This window comes from Podarcis filfolensis, assembly GCF_964270895.1.
Source record: "Podarcis filfolensis genome assembly, chromosome: 14".
Lineage (NCBI taxonomy): Eukaryota > Metazoa > Chordata > Lepidosauria > Squamata > Lacertidae > Podarcis > Podarcis filfolensis.
The window spans coordinates 52,605,534-52,627,895 of record NC_139616.1 but is presented as its reverse complement, the minus strand read 5'-3'; the positions used below and the strand labels follow the sequence as shown (position 1 = coordinate 52,627,895).

General features: G+C 42.7%; 1 protein-coding gene and 1 pseudogene across 2 annotated transcripts in view; one reads left to right on the top strand and one right to left on the bottom strand.

Moving 5' to 3' along the window:
* The window catches only part of LOC310748729 (HLA class II histocompatibility antigen, DR alpha chain-like), a 196,188-nt pseudogene that overhangs the window by 3,553 nt on the left and 170,273 nt on the right, over positions 1-22,362 (bottom strand). The window lies entirely within an intron of this gene.
* LOC310749123 (vomeronasal type-2 receptor 26-like) overlaps positions 8,666-22,362 on the top strand; it is a 29,741-nt gene continuing 16,044 nt past the window's right edge. Inside the window, exons 1-4 of the mRNA XM_083585610.1 lie at positions 8,666-9,112; positions 16,955-17,752; positions 18,431-18,658; positions 20,639-20,765. Of these exons, the coding sequence (XP_083441736.1) occupies positions 8,750-9,112; positions 16,955-17,752; positions 18,431-18,658; positions 20,639-20,765 (1,516 nt within the window). The 5' untranslated portion in view covers positions 8,666-8,749. The remainder of the gene's footprint in view (positions 9,113-16,954; positions 17,753-18,430; positions 18,659-20,638; positions 20,766-22,362) is intronic.

Genomic DNA, 22,362 nt, shown 5'->3' with positions numbered 1-22,362 from the left:
ACAAAAATACAAAATAAAAATAATTAAAAACACACAAATTTTCCATTGCTTATTTTCCTTTAGCTTGTTTCCCAGACCTCCTCATACCTCCCTTTTTTGTATTCCACTTCAAATTGTTGGTTCAGCAAATCCTTACCATTATGTTTTTACCTATTTATAACCCTTTTTTCATATTCTCTTAAAGCATTACAGCTGGAAACCACTTAATTTCTATCCAACATTATTCTAACATTCATTAATTTTACAATATTTCTGTAGATAGTCTTTAAATTTCTTTCAATCTTCTTCCACCGACTCTTCTCCCTGGTCTCTGATTCTGCCAGTCATTTCTGCCAATCCCCTTCCAGGGCCTTTTCCAACTGGCCCAGGGGGCGTGGCCCAGGCCCTTATTTGGAACAAACTTTAGGGGAAGTTGGGAAGTGTTCTGCGATTGCTTCCCTGTTCCAAGTGGTTAATGTGTTTTAAAATGTCCTCAAGCAGTTGGTGGCAATTTAAATTTTTATTTCTTTTTTTCCTTTGTTGGGGGTGGGTGGGTGGGATGGATATTTGGTTGGGGATTAATTTTAGTATAATTGTTCTGTTTTTGTTTTTTGTTGTTTTATTGGTTCTGTATAGTTTGTGCTTTGGTTTTAAGGGGCAGGATCAGGGCTGCCTGGGAGTGGGTCCCCAGCCAACACGATGGCTGGGACAAGTTCCACAGGGGGGGAAGCACTGGGACATCCGATCTCGGTGATCATGGGCAGGAGGCGGAGTTACGCTAAGACCAGACCATGTCATTACCGAGGAGGCAGGTTTAGTCGTTGTTTAAAGACTATCCCTGCCTCCGGGTCTGGCCTTGACCGGATGGATACTGGAATCAACAGGGGAAACCCACATGACCTGAAGGTGTTGCTGTGTAATGCCAGGTCAATTATGAATAAAACCACTGCCATCCACGACCTGATTGTGGATGGAGGATTTGACCTGCAATGTGTGACAGAGACCTGGTTGGAGGAAGCAGATGGGCCTGTCCTTGCCACTGCTTGTCCACCAGGTTTCTCTTACGCACAGCAACCCAGGTCATGTGGGTGGGGAGGGGGGGTTGCAGTGATTTTTAGGAAGTCATTAGCTTGCATTAGGCGTCCTACTGGGAAGACCCAGTTTTCTGAGTGCATGTTCTGGAAGCTGGGCAATAGGGGCAGTACAGGAGTCATTTTGGTGTACCGACCTCCCCGCTGCACCAAGGATTCCCTGTCCGAGCTGCTTCAGGTCGTGGCAGATGTTCTCCTGGAGACATCTAGTTTGGTTGTCCTAGGGGATTTTAACATCCACGCCGACATGACCTTACAAGGGGCCGCTCGGGACTTCGTGGAAAGCATGGCCTCCATGGGGCTGTCCCTGAATAAGTTGGGCCCAACTCATAGTCATGGACATGCCTTAGACCTGGTATTCACCTCTAGTGACGTGGGTGATCTGACACTAAGTAAAAGTGAAACGAAAGAAGTGCCATGGTCAGATCACTTCCTGGTGCAACTGGACTTCTCCGCGACCCTTCCCCTCTGCAGGGAGGTGGGACCAATTAGGATGGTCCGCCCCCGCCACTTAATGGATCCAAATGGTTTCCAGAGAGTGGTAGGGGATGCTTTATCCCATGTTGATGGCCTTTCAGCTGATTCCCTGGTGGCCCGCTGGAATGCGGAGTTAACCAAGGCTATCGACTGTCTGGCTCCAAAGCGCCCTCTCCGATTGCATGGAGCCCGGACAGCCCCGTGGTTTTCTTCAGAGCTGAGGGCGATGAAACAATCGTTGAGACGGCTAGAGCGTCGGTGGCAGAAAACTCACTCCGAATCTGACCGGACACAGGTTAGAGCTCAACGTCGAGCCTACCAAGTGGCGATAGCGACGGCGAAGAAGACTTTCTTCACCGCCTCTATTGCATCTGCAGAAAATAGTAGCAGGAGACTCTTTCAGGTGGTCCGCAATTTAATGGAACCACCTTTACCACCGGGGCCTTGTAAAGACCCCAAGATCTCCTGCAACGATTTTGGAAAGTTTTCTGCAGATAAAATCAGTCATATTCGGAAGAAGCTAGACACCACCGTGGGAGCAGGGCTGGGGCGGGAGAGTGCTAGAGCCCTGTCTGGTCAAGTTGCATGGAATCAATTTCAATCTGTTACCCCCGAGGATGTGGACAGGCTGCTTGGACGCGTGAAATCAACCACCTGTCTCCTTGATCCTTGCCCATCCTGGCTAATAAAAGCAAGCCGGGAAGGGCTGGGCAATGGGCTTTGTGGGGTGGTGAATGCTTCCCTCTGTGAGGGAACATTCCCAGATCCACTGAAAGAGGCGGTCATTAAACCGCTTCTTAAAAAACCATCTTTAGACCTGGCCAGTATGGCCAACTATCGCCCAGTCTCAAATCTTCCATTCTTGGGCAAGGTGATTGAGCGCGTGGTTGCTGAACAACTCCAGGCACGCCTGGGGGATGCGGACCATTTGGATCCCTTCCAATCAGGGTTCAGGCCTCATCACGGGACTGAAACTGCCTTGGTCGCACTGGTTGATGATCTCCAGCGAGCTAGGGACAAAGGTGAGAGCTGTTTCCTAGTTCTGCTGGATCTCTCAGCGGCGTTTGATACCATCGACCATAACATCCTTCTGGACCGTCTTCAGGGGCTGGGAGCTGGAGGCACTGTCATACAGTGGTTCCGCTCCTTCCTCCTGGGCCGTGTTCAGAAAGTGGTGGTGGGGGATGAGTGTTCAGACCCCCTGGGCTCTCACTTGTGGGATGCCTCAGGGTTCTGTCCTCTCCCCCATGCTTTTTAACATCTATATGAAGCCGCTGGGAGAGATCATCAGGGGTTTTGGACTGGGTGTCCATCAATATGCAGATGATACCCAGCTCTACCTCTCTTTCAAATCAGAACCAGTGAAGGCGGTGAAGGTCCTGTGTGAGTGCCTGGAGGCGGTTGGAGGATGGATGGAGGCTAATGGATTGAAGTTGAATCCTGACAAGACAGAAGTACTGTTTTTGGGGGACAGGGGGCGGGCTGGTGTGGAGGACTCCCTGGTCCTGAATAGGGTAACTGTGCCCCTGAAGGACCAGGTGCGCAGCCTGGGAGTCATTTGGACTCACAGCTGTCCATGGAGGTGCAGGTCAATTCTGTATCCAGGGCAGCTGTCTACCAACTCCACCTGGTACACAGGCTGAGACCCTACCTGCCCGCGGACTGTCCCGCCAGAGTGGTGCATGCTCTAGTTATCTCCCGCTTGGACTACTGAAATGCGCTCTACGTGGGGCTACCTTTGAAGGTGACTCGAAAACTACAACTAATCCAGAATGCGGCAGCTAAACTGGTGACTGGGGGCGGCCACCGAGACCACATAACACCGGTCTTGAAAGACCTACATTGGCTCCCAGTACGTTTCCAAGCACAATTCAAAGTGCTGGTGTTGACCTTTAAAGCCCTAAGCGGCCTCAGTCCAGTATACCTGAAGGAGCGTCTCCACCCCCATCTTTCTGCCTGGACGCTGAGGTCCAGCACCGAGGGCCTTCTGGCGGTTCCCTCGCTGCGAGAAGCCAAGTTACAGGGAACCAGGCAGAGGGCCTTCTCGGTAGTGGCGCCCGCCCTGTGGAATGCCCTCCCACCAGATGTCAAAGAGAAAAAGAACAACAACTTAAGAACTACCGCCCCATATCCCTTCTTAATGTGGATTACAAAATATTTGCAGACATTTTGGCTAATAGGTTAAAAAAAGTATTATTGGAAGAGATTCACAAGGATCAAGCTGGCTTTCTCCCGGGTAGACACTTGTCGGACAATACAAGGAACATAATTAATATTTTGGAGAAGCTGCAAGTGAATATAAATACTAAAGCAGTTCTAATTTTCATAGATGCGGAGAAAGCCTTTGACAACATTTCTTGGAGTTTTATGAAGAAAAGCCTTCAGGGGATGGGGGTGGGTCAAGGGTTTGAAAATGGTATAAGTGCAATATATTCAGAACAAAAGGCTAAGTTAATTGTTAATAATGTGGTGACAGAGGGATTTAAGATAGAGAAAGGTACACGACAAGGCTGCCCAATTTCCCCATTGTTGTTTATATCAGTCCTGGAGGTACTACTGAACATGATTAGAAGGGACCGTCTGATTAAAGGCATTCAGGTCGGAGCTAAACAATATAAATTGAAAGCATTTGCAGATGACTTAGTATTAACATTACAGGAGCCAGAATCTAGTTCGAAAAGAGTTTTGGAAGTGATCCAAGAATTTGGGCAGATGGCTGGCTTTAAGTTGAACAAGTCAAAAACTAAAGTTCTTGAGAAAAATTTAACACCGATCGAGAAAGAAAGGTTTCAGAAGGAGACAGGCCTAACAATAGTAAAGAAGGTTAAATATTTGGGGGTTAACATGACTGCTAAGAATCTAAATTTATTTAAAGATAATTATGAGAAATGTTGGTCAGAAGTGAAGAAAGATTTAGAGATATGGTCAAACCTGAAGCTTTCCTTGCTGGGCAGAATTGCGGCTATAAAAATGAATGTATTGCCAAAGATGTTATTTCTGTTTCAATCCTTGCAAATTTTAGACAAAATGGATTGTTTCAAGAAGTGGCAGAGAGATATATCTAGATTTGTCTGGCAGGGCAAGAAGCCCAGAATAAAATTTAAAATACTAACTGATGCTAAAGAAAGAGGTGGATTTGCCCTGCCAGACCTGAAACTTTATTATGAATCGGCCGCATTTTGTTGGCTGAAAGAATGGCTGCTTCTTGAAAACACAGACATTTTGGATTTAGAAGGTTTCAATAATGTTTTTGGGTGGCATGCATATCTGTGGTATGACAAGGTTAAAGCTCATAAAGCATTTAAAAACCATATTGTCAGGAAAGCATTGCTCAATGTCTGGTTAAGATACAAAGACTTATTGGAGAATAAAACCCCAAGGTGGTTGTCACCAATGGAGGCAAAGGCACTCAAAAAGTCCAATATGGAGGCCAAATGGCCGAAATATTGGGAAATACTGGAACAAGAAGGAGACAAATTGAAATTGCAGAGTTTTGAGAAATTAAAAGATAAGGTGCGAGATTGGCTGCACTATTTTCAAATAAGAGAAGCTTATAACATGGATAAAAAAATAGGTTTCCAGGTGGAAAAATCAAAATTGGAAACTGAATTGTTAGAACCCAAAACTAAAACACTTTCAAGAATGTATAACTTGCTGCTAAAATGGAATACGCAGGATGAAACAGTTAAATCTGCTATGATAAAATGGGCACAAGATGTTGGTCATAATATCATGTTTGCTGACTGGGAACAGTTATGGACCACAGGTATGAAATTTACGGCATGTAATGCCCTAAGAGAGAATATTATGAAAATGATATACAGGTGGTACATGACACCAGTCAAGCTTGCAAAAATCTATCATTTGCCCGACAATAAATGTTGGAAGTGTAAAGAAAATGAAGGAACATTCTTTCACCTTTGGTGGACATGCCCAAAGATTAAGGCTTTCTGGGAGATGATTTATAACGAAATGAAAAAAATATTTAAATATACATTTCTTAAGAAGCCAGAGGCCTTTCTCTTAGGCATGGTCGGCCAATTGGTGCCAAAGAAGGACAGAACTTTCTTTATGTATGCAACTACAGCAGCAAGAATTCTTATCGCAAAGTATTGGAAGACACAAGAGTTACCCACCCTGGAAGAGTGGCAGATGAAGCTGATGGACTATATGGAATTAGCGGAAATGACTGGCAGAATCCGAGACCTGGGAGAAGAGTTGGTGGAAGAGGACTGGAAGAAATTTAAGGACTATCTTCAGAAATACTACAAACTTAATGAATGTTAAAAATGCCTGGATTGGTAATAAGTGGTAATTAGTGACAAAAGTTAGTAAGATTATGTAAAAAAGGTATTGATAAATGGTTAAAAATATTGATGTATAATATGTTATGGTATAAAGTTAAAATACTTGAAAAAGGGTAAGAATTTGCTGAATTAAATTTTTATATGGGAATACAAAAGTGGGGAGGCGTGAGGAGGTCAAGAACATAAGTATATGAATTTGAGATTATTGGGAATAATGGATTTGTTTTTATTTTTGTGTTCTTTGTTTAATTTAACTTTTTGTTAACTAATTGTGATTCTTTTTTTGTATCTCTGTGTGTTTTGTTTTTTCTGTAATGTATGGCTTTTTATTTTGAGAATTTCTATCCTTTCTTTTTGTAAAATCTTAATAAAAATTTATATAAAAAAAAGAAAGAAAAAGAACTACCAAACCTTTAGAAGACATCTAAAGGCAGCCCTGTTTAGGGAAGCTTTTAATGTTTGATAGGTTATTGTATTTTTGTGTTTTGTTGGGGGCTGCCCAGGGTGGCTGGGGGGGCCCAGCCAGATGGACGGGGTATAAATAATAAATTATTATTATTATTTCCTCTAGTTCTGGGCAGGTGAAGTTTGGACCTACTGAGCTAAGTGCCTCCTCCTGCTAATTACTCTTCAAAAGAACTAGTAAGATTCATAGGATTCCAAGTTGGGAGGAAGACTCCTCACAGGTTCATCGTGCATAATGCAACTTCCAAAGCAAGGAACACCCTAGGGAACAGATAATCCTCCCCATCATTAGCAGAATTGCTGGTTTCCATCCTGAAAAACACAAAGTGCTTCCAGAGCTCTTCAGCTACATCAACAATCACCATCTGAAGTTATAAAGATCTCACATTATTTAGAAGTAGATTTGGGTCTAGGCAGGACTCTGTATCATTCCTGTTATGATCATTTCCCCTCTGTTTGTTAGGGCATTCGTCTTTGGCCACTGGAAAATTGGACCTCATTCTATGGCTCTTAATTAACACACATATCCAAGCAAACTGCTTCATCCTAACTGACCTCACTTTCTTTTGGACAAACTGATTTGTTAGGTTGCACCATTTTTTCCTCTTTATACACCAGTGCTGTGATAACTGTTGCTCTGTATGAGGATTTTTAAAGCAAAAAGAATTATTTTAGATGTTGTTGAGGTCAATCCTGATGAAAGTGGTATGTGATGCTGCAGAGGCAAAGATGGGAGGCTGCGTTTCCTGGCTCTATTCTTCCAACAGAATCATGCTGGTTGCAGTGCTTCTCCTTGTCTTGCTGTGTCATGTTGTGGGCCAGAAACATTCCATTAATTGTAGCATACAAGATGATCCCTTCTCGATCCCTCATGAATTTTACCATCCTGGAGACCTGGTCATTGGAGAGATTGTTTCTCAGGTCTTCTTCCTCCATAATCTCCTCTCTTTCCTGAAACAGCCGACACAGATTGTGATTAATGAGCCAATGTAAGACACCATCTCTCCCTCTCCCTCATGCTGCTTATTTAATAAGTTCCAAGTATAGTTACTGAGAATTTATATTTAAGGAACAATTGTGTTTGTTCATTTCTGGAGTGGGAACAGTGGCATCTACAGCATACTGGTGGCACAAAGCATTCATAGTTTTCTCTCAAAAGTGTTCTTGAAATGTATGGAAGTTGTGCACTGTATTGGAATTAGGTTGGTGATTGTGCTGGAAAATTGAGGCACTCTGCTCAAGAGAAATGAGCAAAACCAGAAATAATAGTGGGAACAAAGGGGCAGTGGAAATCCCCCCCAAAATGCATAATGAAAGCGGCTTATCAAAGGTTATGGTTAGCCATTACATAAAGGTGAGTCAAGCTGGGAGCAAACAGGTCATCAAGCTGTATATGTGACAGTATAAAACCATATGTGTACCTGCAGCCCCTGTAGTCTCTTGTCTGCGCCATGAGATGGATGAGCCACCATTCTTGCAGAAGAATAAAGCCTTTTTGCTTTGCTACCCATTGCCTGTGATAGTCTCTGCCACACAACAAATCTCAATGTCCCACAAGAGCACTTCCACCAGCCTTGCACAGAATATCTAGATGGAGGATTTTGCTCTGGCAAGCTCCTTCAATGAAGACAGGAGTGAGGAAGCATAACTAAATCTGGGTGATATTAAAGCTAGTTATTCTCTCCCGCTGTCAAATATTTTATTGCTTTAAGTACACTGGAGATGAACCAGCAATCAAATATGATGAGAGAATGTGTTGGCTAGATGCATTTGGAAATATAGTCTGGACCCCTCTGTATAGAATGAAGTAACAAGATTGTCAGCGGAGAGTTGGCAAAAGGGTCTAATTCTATATTACTTCTCTTCTTAGAGTTTCCTTTTAAAATACTAGGAAGCACATCATCCCTGAAACACAGTCCTAAACTGGAACCGAGGAAGGAAATAATGATCAAATGGGGGGGAAACCTGGGAAAGTGTGTGCCCATAGTGGCATGAGAAAAGTTAGGATAGAGGAATCACATAGGTTCTCTCTATGCACGAATTTAAGGGAAAATTGTGCTAAGTTAATGGTGCAATGAATTAAAACAAGAATAAATAGGAATTAAAGTGATTTTGGGAAATGCCAGTAAAAGGATGAAAATTGTAATCATGTGGCTGATTAGCAAGATGAATAATGAAAGAAAATGGGAGTAGGTTAGGTATATAAAACTCAGGGAGAAAAGGTAGGTTATACATTTAATAACTAATAATGAATAAACATACTGATCCATGAGAAATAAGATTAAAACTAAACAAAATATTTTATGTACATTGTGAAAACATGTAAAGAAAATCTTACTTTTATACTCAGTTGATTGGCAAAGGGAATGACTCAACTGAGGTTCAAACTGCAAGTCAATCTTGGAAACAAGCAGATGAGAGAAGAAGAGTATGAATGTCCTTTGGTTGCTTCTGTTACTGTTGTTTGTCAACAGCTATAACATCTGTAATTTCCATGACAGTTCGGTGCCAAAGAACTACCAGCACATCCTGGCCTTGGCATTTGCTGTCCAAGAGATAAATGAAAACCCCGACATCTTATCCAACGTCTCTCTGGGATTTCACATCCTCAACAGCTACTACACTGCCAGGATGACCTATAAGGCCAGCCTCAGCCTCTTTTCTGCACAACGGAGGTTTGTCCCCAACTTCCAGGGTCACAAACAGAACAAAGTGATAGCTCTGATCGGAGGATGCATCTCTGAAATCTCTGCGAATATGGCCGTCATTTCAGCAATGTACAAGACTCCACAGGTAAGCCTGTTCCTGAGAAAATAGAGAGAACACATCATGGTGGGATCATCATGATTTCAGAAAAAATTCCTGCCATCCTTTGGATAAATGCAGGTTTAATGATACTGCTATCAGGTTTATCGACAGTTCATTGGCCAACTGTGCTGATCAACAAGTTTTAAGCAGGGCTTTGTCCTTTCCCGGATCCTGTTCAACCTTTTCATCCATGACTTTGATCTCTAGTTGGGAGCTGTATGCTGTGAACATTGTCTGACATAGACAATGGGCGACGTCTTTGGAGGGAAAGGTGTGGGGCCTGGAGAGGAGCTCAGAAGACCTGAGGATCTGGAGGAACCAGTCCAGTCCCAAGGCCACCTGAAGTGCCTTTTAACATATAGGACTCTCCTGATCTCCCTCATAGCTTCTCTCACAATCTGTGTTTTTTAAAAATAAATTTTTATTAGAGTTTTACAAAAGAGAAAAATAAAGATTCACAGAATAAAAAAGAAACCACAGATAAAAATAGACAATATAAAAAGGAAAACACACAAAATACACAAAAAACAGCTAATTAAGGGAAAAAAAAGAAATTTGAAAAAGAAAATAAAACAAGTCCATTTTTCTCAATATCCTCAAATTCATATGCTTGTATCCTTGACCTCCTCACACCTCCCCCCTTTTGTGTTCCCATTTACATACTTAATTCAGCAAATTCTTACCCTTTTTCAAATATCTTAACTTTGTGCCATAACATATTATACCTCAATATTTTCAACCATTTATCAATACATTTTTTTACATAATCTTATTAACTTTTGTCACTAGTTACCACTTATTACCAATCCAAGCATAATTTTAACATTCATTAATTTTACAGTATTTCTGAAGATAGTCTTTAAATTTCTTCCAGTCTTCTTCCACCAACTCTTCTCCCAGGTCTCGGATTCTGCCAGTCATTTCCGCCAATTCCATATAGTCCATCAGCTTCATCTGCCACTCTTCCAGGGTGGGTAGCTCTTGTGTCTTCCAATACTTTGCGATGAGAATTCTTGCTGCTGTTGTTGCATACATAAAGAAAGTTCTGTCCTTCTTTGGCACCAATTGGCCGACCATGCCCAAGAGAAAGGCCTCTGGCTTCTTAAGGAATGTATATTTAAATACTTTTTTCATTTCGTTATAAATCATCTCCCAGAAAGCCTTAATCTTTGGGCACGTCCACCAAAGGTGAAAGAATGTTCCTTCATTTTCTTTACACTTCCAACATTTATTATCGGGCAAATGATAGATTTTTGCAAGCTTGACTGGTGTCATGTACCACCTGTATATCATTTTCATAATATTCTCTCTTAGGGCATTACATGCCGTAAATTTCATACCTGTGGTCCACAACTGTTCCCAGTCAGCAAACATGATGTTATGACCGACATCTTGTGCCCATTTAATCATAGCAGATTTAACTGTTTCATCCTGCGTGTTCCATTTTAGCAGCAAGTTATACATTCTTGAAAGTGTTTTAGTTTTGGGTTCTAACAATTCAGTTTCCAATTTTGATTTTTCCACCTGGAAGCCTATTTTTTTATCCGAATTATAGGCCTCTCTTATTTGAAAATAATGAAGCCAATCTCGCACCTTGTCTTTTAATTTCTCGAAACTCTGCAATTTCAGTTTGTCTCCTTCTTGTTCCAATATTTCCCAATATTTCGGCCATTTGGCCTCCATATTGGACTTTTTCAGTGCCTTTGCTTCCATTGGTGACAACCACCTTGGGGTTTTATTCTCCAGTAAGTCTTTATAACTTATCCAAACATTAAACAATGCTTTCCTGACAATATGGTTTTTGAATGCTTTGTGAGCTTTAACCTTGTCGTACCACAAATATGCATGCCACCCAAAAACATTATTAAAACCTTCTAGGTCCAAAATGTCTGTGTTCTCAAGAAGCAGCCATTCTTTCAGCCAACAAAATGCGGCCGATTCATAATAAAGTTTCAGGTCTGGCAGGGCGAATCCACCTCTTTCTTTTGCGTCAGTTAGTATTTTAAATTTTATTCTTGGCTTCTTGCCCTGCCAGACAAATCTAGAAATATCTCTCTGCCACTTCTTGAAACAGTCCATCTTGTCCAAAATTTGCAAAGATTGAAACAAAAATAACATCTTAGGCAATACATTCATCTTAATAGCCGCAATTCTACCCAACAAGGAAAGCTTCAGATTTGACCATATCTCTAAGTCTTTCTTCACTTCTAACCAACATTTCTCATAGTTATCTTTAAATAAGTTTAAATTCTTAGCAGTCATGTTAACCCCCAAATATTTAACTTTCTTTACTATTGTTAGGCCTGTCTCCTTCTGAAACCTTTCTTTCTCAATCGGTGTTAAGTTTTTCTCAAGAACTTTAGTTTTTGACTTGTTCAACTTAAAACCTGCCACCTGACCAAATTCTTGAATCAATTCCAAAACCCTTTTCGAACTAGATTCTGGCTCCTGTAATGTTAATACTAGGTCATCTGCAAAAGCTTTCAATTTATATTGCTTGGCTCCGACCTGAATACCTTTAATCAGACGGTCCCTTCTAATCATGTTCAATAATACCTCCAGGACTGAAATAAAAAGCAATGGGGAAATTGGGCAGCCTTGTCGTGTACCTTTCTCTATCTTGAATTCCTCTGTCACCACATTGTTTACAATTAGTTTAGCCTTTTGTTCTGAGTAAATTGCACTTATACCATTTTCAAACCCTTGGCCCACCCCCAGTGGCGTAGCGTGGGGGGTGCAAGGGGGCGGGCCGCACCGGGCGCAACATCTGGGGTTAGGGCAAATCCATGGGTTAGGGGGCGCAAATCCACGGGTTAGGGGGCGCAAATCCACGGGTTAGGGGGCGCAAATTACTTGCCTTGCCCCGGGTGCTGACAACCCACGCTACGCCACTGCCCACCCCCATCCCCTGAAGATTTTTCTTCATAAAACTCCAAGAAATGTTGTCGAAGGCTTTCTCCACATCTATAAAAATTAAAACTGCTTTGGTATTTATGTTCACTTGCAGCTTCTCCAAAATGTTAATTATATTCCTCGTATTGTCCGACAAGTGTCTACCCGGGAGAAAGCCAGCTTGGTCCTTATGGATCTCTTCCAATAATACTTTTTTTAACCTATTAGCCAAAATATCAGCAAATATTTTGTAATCCACATTAAGCAGGGATATGGGGCGGTAGTTCTTAAGTTGCGTCTTTTCAGACTCAGTTTTCGGTATAAGTGTAATGTAGGCTTCCTGCCACGACTCCGGCGCCTTTTTCCCCTCTAGGATCTCATTGCAGACCTCCTTTAGTGGCCGAATTAACCAATCTTTCAAAACTCTATAATATTTGGAGGTTAAGCCATCTGGTCCTGGAGATTTGCCCAACTGCATATTCTGAATGGCACCCTCCACTTCCTGTTCTGTAATTTTATCACTCAACATTGTCTTTTTTTCTTGAGAGATTTTTTGTAGTCCATTTTTCCTCAGGAATTGGTGTGGGGCCTGGAGAGGAGCTCAGAAGACCTGAGGATCTGGAGGAACCAGTCCAGTCCCAAGGCCACCTGAAGTGCCTTTTAACATATAGGACTCTCCTGATCTCCCTCATAGCCTCTCTCACAATCTGAAAGTCCTGCTTTCATCCCGGATGGTGACAAAATGTGTTAAAAGTGAGAAGAAGAGGGAGCTGGGATCAGGCTTGCATGTTTGCACACAAAGCAATCTGACACCTTACTTGCATGAGCCTGAATGTGTGCCAGCTCTCTGTGGTCTACCTGGCATATTTAGGTGAAGATTTGTTAATACCCTGTGTCCTTCAATGAAGGACATTAAACAACGGATTTACAGAATGTGCACAAAAAATTGTTTCACAATTATTATCTATAATCAACAAAACTCCCAAAGATTTACTTCACATCATAATATCATGCAAGTAAATGAAGATTAACATAAAATTAACCCATACCCTATAAACATTGAAAAGTTAATCGAATTTGCTTAGCGGGAGATAATTATTTTCTTGGCCAGTCAGATGGGCAACAGTATAAATAATAAAATTGTTGTTGTTGTTGTTAGCCACTAGTTTCCCTACAATTCATTTATATATTTACTTGCCATTTGCACTCTTAAATAAAATGTTACCGTTTGCATTTTAGTCAAATCTGAATCTTTATTAAGCAATTCTTTCTAGGGACAGAACAAAGTAATATTTCCATTTTGAGCCAATAGCATTCTTGTAGCTTTTAACAATTAGGATGTAAATACCTTATGTTCTCTGGGTGATTCGCATTAAAGTCCAACTCAGTCACAGCATTTTTGAGCTAGTGCTCAACATTTTCAGCTCAATAGACTGAAAGTTGGCAGTAGAGTCAAGATCATAGAATCATAGAATCATAGAGTTGGAAGAGACCACAAGGGCCATCGAGTCCAACCCCCTGCCAAGCAGGAAACACCATCAGAGCACTCCTGACATATGGTTGTCAAGCCTCTGCTTAAAGACCTCCAAAGAAGGAGACTCCACCACACTCCTTGGCAGCAAATTCCACTGTCAAACAGCTCTTACTGTCAGGAAGTTCTTCCTAATGTTTAGGTGGAATCTTCTTTCTTGTAGTTTGGATCCATTGCTCCGTGTCCGCTTCTCTGGAGCAGCAGAAAACAACCTTTCTCCCTCCTCTATGTGACATCCTTTTATATCTTTGAACATGGCTATCATATCACCCCTTAACCTCCTCTTCTCCAGGCTAAACATGCCCAACTCCCTTAGCCGTTCCTCATAAGGCATCGTTTCCAGGCCTTTGACCATTTTGGTTGCCCTCCTCTGGACACGTTCCAGTTTGTCAGTGTCCTTCTTGAACTGTGGTGCCCAGAACTGGACACAGTACTCCAGGTGAGGTCTGACCAGAGCAGAATACAGTGGCACTATTACTTCCCTTGATCTAGATGCTATACTCCTATTGATGCAGCCCAGAATTGCATTGGCTTTTTTAGCTGCCGCGTCACACTGTTGGCTCATGTCAAGTTTGTGGTCCACCAAGACTCCTAGATCCTTTTCACATGTACTGCTCTCAAGCCAGGTGTCACCCATCTTGTATTTGTGCCTCTCATTTTTTTTTGCCCAAGTGCAATACTTTACATTTCTCCCTGTTAAAATTCATCTTGTTTGTTTTGGCCCAGTTCTCTAATGTGTCAAGGTCATTTTGAAGTGTGATCCTGTCCTCTTGGGTGTTAGCCAGCCCTCCCAGTTTGGTGTCATCTGCAAATTTGATCAGGATGCCCTTGAGTCCATCATCCAAGTCGTTGATAAAGATGTTGAATAAGACCGGGCCCAAGACAGAACCCTGTGGCACCCCACTAGTCACTCTTCTCCAGGATGAAGAGGAACCATTGATGAGCACCCTTTGGGTTTGGTCAATCAGCCAGTTACAAATCCACTGAGTGGTAGCATAGTCAAGACCGCATTTTACCAGCTTCTTTACAAGAATATCATGGGGCACCTTGTCAAATGCCTTGCTGAAATCAAGGTAGGCTACATCCACTGCGTTCCCTTCATCTACCAGGCTTGTAATTCTGTCAAAAAACGAGATTAGGTTAGTCTGACATGACTTATTTTTCAGAAATCCATGCTGACTATTGGTGATCACAGCATTCCTTTCTAGGTGCTCACAGACTGTTTGCTTAATGATCTGCTCCAGAATCTTCCCTGGTATTGATGTCAGACTGACTGGGCGGTAATTATTTGGGTCCTCTCTTTTCCCCTTTTTGAAAACAGGGACAACATTTGCCCTCCTCCAGTCTGCCGGGACTTCGCCTGTTCTCCAGGAATTCTCAAAGATGACTGCCAGTGGTTCTGAGATCACATCTGCCAGTTCTTTTAATACTCTTGGATGCAGTTCATCTGGCCCTGGAGACTTGAATACATCTAGACTAGCCAAGTATTCTTGTACTATCTCCTTAGTTATTCTGGGCTGTGTTTCCTCTGCTGAATCAATAGCTCCAAATTCTTCAGGTCGGGCATTGTTTTCTTTATCGGAGAAGACTGAGGCAAAGAAGGCATTGAGGAGTTCAGCCCTTTCTGTGTCCCCTGTTTGCATTTCACCATCTTCTCCTCTGAGTGACCCCACTGTTTCTTTGTTCTTCCTTTTGCTACGAACATACCCATAAAAGCCTTTTTTGTTGCTTTTAACCTCTCTAGCAAGCCTGAGTTCATTCTGTGCTTTAGCTTTTCTGACTTTGTGTCTACACGTGCTGGCTATTTGTTTGAATTCCTCTTTGGTGGTTTCCCCCCTTTTCCATTTTTTGTACACATCCTTTTTTAATCTTAACTCAGTTAAAAGTTCTTTAGATAGCCACCCTGGCTTCTTTAGGCACCTTCCATGTTTCCGTCTCATTGGTATTGCCTGAAGTTGTGCTTTTACTATCTCCCTCTTAACAAACTCCCAGCCATCATGAACTCCCTTTCCTTTTAGTATTACTGTCCATGGGATCTCACCCAGCACTTCCCTAAGTTTTATGAAGTCGGCTTTCTTAAAGTCAAGAAATTGAGTCCTAGTATGCTTGGCTGCTCCTTTCTGCTGTGTAGTAAACTTCAGAAGAGCATGATCACTCGCGCCTAATGATCCTTCCACTTCTACCCCACTAACCAGGTCATCAACATTGGTTAGGACCAGATCTAAAATGGATGTTCCTCTTGTTGCTTCTCCCACTTTCTGGACAATGAAGTTGTCTGCAAGGCCAGTGAGGAATCTGTTTGACCTTATGCTCTTGGCTGAGTTTGACATCCAACAAATATCCGGGTAATTGAAGTCCCCCATTACTACTATCTCCCTTCCTTTTGCATGCTTGGCCATCTGCTCCAGGAAGGCATCATCTATGTCCTCCGTTTGGCTTGGGGATCTATAGTAAACTCCCACAATGAGGCCACTGTTATTCTTCTCTCCCTTAATTTTGACCCAAATGCTCTCACTTTGGCTTTGAGGTTCTAAATCTTGGATCTCTTCACAGGTATACACATCCCTGACATATAACGCCACTCCTCCTCCTTTCTTGTCTGGTCTGTTTCTCTGAAATAGATTGTATCCCTCCATTATTACATTCCAATCGCGGGACTTATCCCACCAGGTTTCAGTGATGCCTATTATGTCATATTTAGTTTGCTGTACCAAGAGCTCAAGCTCATCTTGTTTATTTCCCATGCTTTGCGCATTAGTGTACAGACATTGAAGTCCATTAATCATTCCCCCGTGTCTCTTATTTAAGGATTTTTTCCTCCCACCACTAGGTCTGCGTGCTGCGTGCAGATCACTGTTGATATACCAGCTGCGAGCAGTGGCAGACTTGGGTAATTTGGTGTGTGCCCCCCCCCAGGTTGGTAAGGAGAAGCCAAGCTTTAGGAAGGAGGAATAAGGACCCTGACAAAATATTTTAGATGGCGCCGCCTTGACTCAGCATCCACTGCTCACAAAACCCTAAATCCTGCCCTGGATCCACCCCTTTGACATGATTCTGGATTCCTGTAAGATCCACTGTTACAGATGAAGGCAGCATATGACCACCTGAAGCAACACATTAAAATACTTCAAATATTTTCATGACTACCACATAGCAGAGACCCCCTTTTCTACACTCCCAGAAGTAAGCTAGTATTGGGAGTAAGAGTACTTAAACCGAGCAATGCAATTATTTGCAGACTGTGTCATTCTGATATTCCACAGATAAAATGGCATACAAGTCGACTGGAATAGATTCATTGAACATTCTCTTTTGAGTAATATTTATGCATTTTATTTCAGCTCACTTATGGATCATTTTTGCCAATACAACATGCCAACACTTTATACCCCTTTTTGTACCAGATGGTCCCAAATGAAGCCCAACAGCACATCGGGGTTGTGCAGTTACTCAAACATTTTGGATGGACATGGATTGGGCTCTGGGCTGTGGATGATGACAAAGGGGACCGGTTTTTGCAGACAATGGCCCCAATGCTTGATGAAAATGGCATCTGTTATGCCTTCATCATGAGAATACCAAAATGGAATTATGTGGATGAAATGATAAAATATGTTTTACAACGTGTAGAATACTATTCAACTGTCTTCAGGGAAAAAGCCAGTGTGTTTTTTGTATATGGAGAACCTCCATCCTTTCAGGCTTTGAGAATGCTCATTTTTGTAGCACCATTCTTGGAATTGCCATTTCGGGGCAAAGTCTGGATCATTACATCTCACTGGGATTTTGCATCATACTCTATTCAAAAGAACTGGGATTTACAAACCTTCCATGGTTCCATATCTTTCACAGTTCACTCAAATCAGCCTGAGGGTTTTCAAAAGTTCCTTGAGATGGTAAGACCTTCGTGGTTCAAAAGAGATGGCTTTATTCAAGACTTCTGGGAACAGGCTTTTGACTGTTTGCTAACAACGTCCAAGGAGTGGGAAGGAGAGGAGAATAAAACCTGCACTGGGGAAGAGAATCTGGAGAGTCTTCCTGGAGGTTTGTTTGAAATGAAAATGACTGGCCACAGCTACAATGTCTACAATGCTATCTATGCTGTGGCACATGCTTTGAATGCTATATTCCAATTCAAATCCATGCATAGAAGATTGGAAGTAGGACGAAAAACGGCATTTCAGAATGTGGAACCATGGCAGGTAATAAAATTAAAGAAACCTAAGTTGAGATTTACTATAACTATGTTTAAGGTGTGGCTACCCAGAGCGGTACTGTTAGCCCCAGAGCCATCACCCCTCCAGTTCCCTTCATGATCTCATGCAGCCTGTTCTTGCTGTAAAAGATGGGATGATACCTGAATTGGAAACCAAGTTATAAAGGCCAGTGTGATCATTGTGGGAACAATTTATACTCTTAGGTGCAGAGTGTGCTCGAGGCATGGTCTCACAAATCTATAGAAAGCTTGTTGAACACAAAGTTGGTAGCAAACTGAGTTTTACATTGACCTGGGAGCAGGACCCTGGGGGTGCTGTCAACGAGGCATGTGGGAGCAGTTTTCTTTCGGTTTCTTTTTGCAAATCTACTTGGATAAGATAAGCAATGGCAGTCTAGTGAATTCTTTGTAAGTCATAATCTGCCACCCATGTGGAGGCAGGGAAAGGAAAAGAAAAATCAAATGACCCCGTATCATGTGCAATTCAAGAGTAGGACATGGCAGTCTGATGAAGCCCCCGCCTGTGCCAGGTGTGGGGAATGCCCAGCTCTCCATGTGTTGCTGAATTGCAACTCAATCAATTGCGGCTTATAGAAGTTTTGTGCAGCAACATATGTGCCTTTGTGAAATGGTTGTCCTTTTTTTGTGTTATCCTTCAATCCAGGTCCATCGTTTTCTACGGAACATCGTTTTCAACAACACTGCTGGGGATCGTGAGCACTTCAATGAAAATGCAGAATTAGTTGTAGGTTTTGATGTTACAAACTGGAAGATTTACCCCAATGGTTCGGTGGTTAGAGCCAAAGTTGGAGAACTGAACCCTCAGGCTCCTTTCGGCAGGGAGTTAACCATTCATGATGATCAGATTGAGTGGCATAAAAGCTTTAATCAGGTGAGTCATAGCTGTGTGTGAGACCAGATATTGCCATGAAAATCAACCTTGGGTCCCAAAGGTTGTTGGACTACAACTCCCATCATCATCAGGCAGGTTAGCCAATAATCAAGGAGGATGGGAGGTGTAATAAAACGCACCAGTATCTGGGAGCTGAAGCCTGAAGGACCGGTATTGATATTCAAAAATTCCTTCTCATGTTCCAGATTTAATTTTGGTAAAATCCCACATAATCTTTTCTTTAATTCCTTGATTTCCGGTGTGGGGTAGCCAGAGAGAATGTCCATTTGCTGGATATTTCCATCTTCTGGGCATGATGCTAGTAATCCATTTTCCATATTCACTCATGGCCATGCTGAAGTCTATCTCCTTATCAACAAAGCCAATTAAACCAGGAGCTCAGAATCTTTGTCAGTCCTTTGCCCACATTCTCTTAGGGGAAACCATCCAGGGATCATACGCCAGTGGTGGGTGGGGAAGAGGGAAATGACTGCGCCCAAAGAGGGTGAAGCAGCAGGCATGACTCTGGCCTTTGTTGAATAGGCTACATTCCAGCGATTCCAAACACAGAGGCTTCTGGATACATCCCAGTATTTCTCTCTATTCTCCACAGAGGCAAGCAAGTGGATTATTGCTGTGCAGGGCCACATTCTAGCCAAGCAGAAGAGCTTGAGGAGGTGCAGAGCAGGGCTGGTGGGGGGAACATGGAAAGCATGACTTGGGATGAAACCTGAGGCATGAAGAGAAGCACCTACATGGCCACATGCCCCAGCCCCCCAGCCTGGCATTTTCTCCCCAGCAATGATTATTATTGGTTACATTTCTATCCTGCCCTTCCTTGGTAATACCAAAGTAACAAGCAAAAACAATACCCCCCTGGCCCAACCCAACCCAAAGTGAGTAAGATACAGAGGAAGTACCACCTTAATCCGCCCATCTTTAATTCTCATTAGGTGTCAATAAAAGAACTTTGCTAAGCTTTGGGCCTTAACAATTCAGTTGAATTTGTTCTATTTAAACTCTCTCTGGACAGAAGCAATATGGTTCAATTGAGGGATATTTCCCTATTACCAAAAATATTTTTATTATTGTAAAAAAATAACAAAAAAACCCTACGCCTTTCCTCGGTTTTCCCTAGTATACATGCAAAACATGGACTGACTGCTTTGGCAGGTAGAATTGCTCCTCTGCACCATCTCCATCAGATCAAGGGGCCTCTGGGTGCCAAAGCATCTGAGCCCCACAGAGCCACCAAGGGATTCTGTTCAGGGATGCTGAGGGGTGGTTAGAAAGGCTATATCTGTCCAAAGCCCAGATGATGTGAGGGCCCATGACTTCCTGGTTGTCTCTCATGGTTCTGGGCTCACAGCTGCCAGGCTCCATGAGCATCTGCTATCTATAGGCCATTGGCTCCTTAACCTGCTATGAAGACAACGGCAGGAATACTGTAGAATAATGTGATGGAGAGAGGATGGCAGTCTTTCACATCTCACTCTGGGGTGGCATTTTTTCAGTGCACAGGTGGCAGCTGAGCTACAACATTGGAAAGAGGCAGAGAATATGATTAGCCTCCATAAATCTTTCTGCAATGCTTTATTCAGATCAGCCCAGGCTTCCTTCTGAAGCCAGCTAGGATTCCACATCCTTGAGACTCAGCATGCCAGCCCTCTTCAGGCGTTCGCTCCTGACACAAGTGGGGTGATCTGACAGGGGGAGCTGTTGACTGTCACCTCTCCATCAGGACCATCCCTGTCTCCCTCCGGGTGTTGAGCTCTGAATGCAGGGTCCTAAAACTGTTCTGAAAAAGGATAAATGTAGAGGACACTCCCTGCTACAGGTATCCAGCCCTCAACATGTGGAGGAAAGCTGGAACATCTGACTGCTCCATGCTCACTTTCCTCAGCACGTAATCCTAATCATGCGACAGTTGAATGATGGATAATATGCTCTTGCTAATCTTCCTTTCTTGTTTTGGTGCAGATGCTGCCAGTTTCTGTGTGCAATGACTATTGCTATCCTGGCTACAGCAGGAAAAAGAGGGAGGGAGCGAAATTCTGCTGCTATGATTGTGTTCCATGTCCAGAAGGGACCATCTCTAACCAGAAGGGTAGGAGCAATACTTTTTTCCTAGAAAAATAGGTGATGCTACTCAACATGAACACGTTTAACAAATTATACTTGGCAATTATTGGTTACCCCAATAAATCATAGGACAATCCTGGAAGAGAGGTTATTATGCTAGTTCCCACCTTCCATGGCCATGGGTCTGGGGTGTGTAGGTCTTCTTTTAAGCCCATTAAATATTTCTACCATTTCCTTCAGTCTCCCTGGTTGCTCTCAATTCCTTATTTGAAAAGATCTTTTTGTCAGTATATGGAAACATCACCGCTGCAGACAGCCAGATTGTTGACATCACATGATGCACCTATCTGTGGGAAAGAAGAATTTCCCAGGCCGTTCACAGGCTGGATAAGTCTTTGTGAACAGTGTAACTTGAAACCTTCTGACTGCGCATGTTCAGGAAGTTTGTCTGACTCGCTAGAAGAACTGAACTGAAAGGACGTGTTTTTCTCTAGTGCTGTAATGTCAGAAATAAACATCATGTAAATAGATTTCTGACTTATTTTCTTTCCCCTGTAGAAGCAGGAGAGAGGGGTTGTGCATTTTACCCACGCTGGGGAAAATGTCGCCTATCAAAATCTCCCTGGTCTGTCTGGATATCAGCCAGAGGAGGTTACCGGTAAGCAAGCTCCGAGGACAGTGAGAGGGGCCAGTCTCTATGGCGGGGGCTTGCAAATCAACACTTTTGTCATGACATCTTCTCCTGGCTTTGAATGCTAAGTGCTTGAAAATGTTAACAGGCTGTATGCTAAAAACAAGTTCTTCATTCTTCCTTAAGAAATGTATTTCAGCTCTGGTTTCTTTGGAAGAAAACATATTTCAATCAAAATGAACAGCTGCCAGGTGAATCATGGGGTATCTCAAATAAAGCTCAGCTGAGGGTATCATGGGTATTCAGGAAGCATGGGTATGTGGGAAGGGTTGTAGAATAAAGGAAAGTAAATCTAAAAACCCCAGTAACCAGAAAAATAAATAAGTGCAACAAAAGCTCTGCACAACATCTCCAGAAATTTCACCAAACTTTCCTTTTCCCTTTGGAATAAAGTTAAATTTATGGAAATTTTCAACAACAACAGGAACAGTCACAACAAAATCATAATCATAATCATAATCGAGTATTGGAATAAGACAACAGCCTAGTGCATTCATGGTTTTCAATGAGAGCAGAATTTACTATTTCATGGAAAAACTATCTAGTAGACCAGTTCAGCATCATCCAGACATTCTCACTGAAATCATGAGTGTCCTTTGGTTGGTCAAAGAACGGCATGAACACAAAAAGCACTTTCATTTCTTTTTAAAATAAGATTTTATCAAGGCTTTTTCACAATACAACAAGACAAAAGAAGCCGCTCTACATGAAAACAAAGAGCTAGAGATAGAATGCCGAGTCCTCCCTCCAAAGCTGCTCTTGACTCTGGTCTCACTCAGGAAGTGGGGGACCTTCTAGCTCTCACCTGGGAGCTTTCGTTTTCCCAGTCCCTCATCCTGGGAGGTTTTCCCTTCCCTGCCTCTCACTCAGGGTCCTCCCAACAACCATTTGCCCCCCACGTGTGCACAATCCCCCAACAACAGCCCAGAGC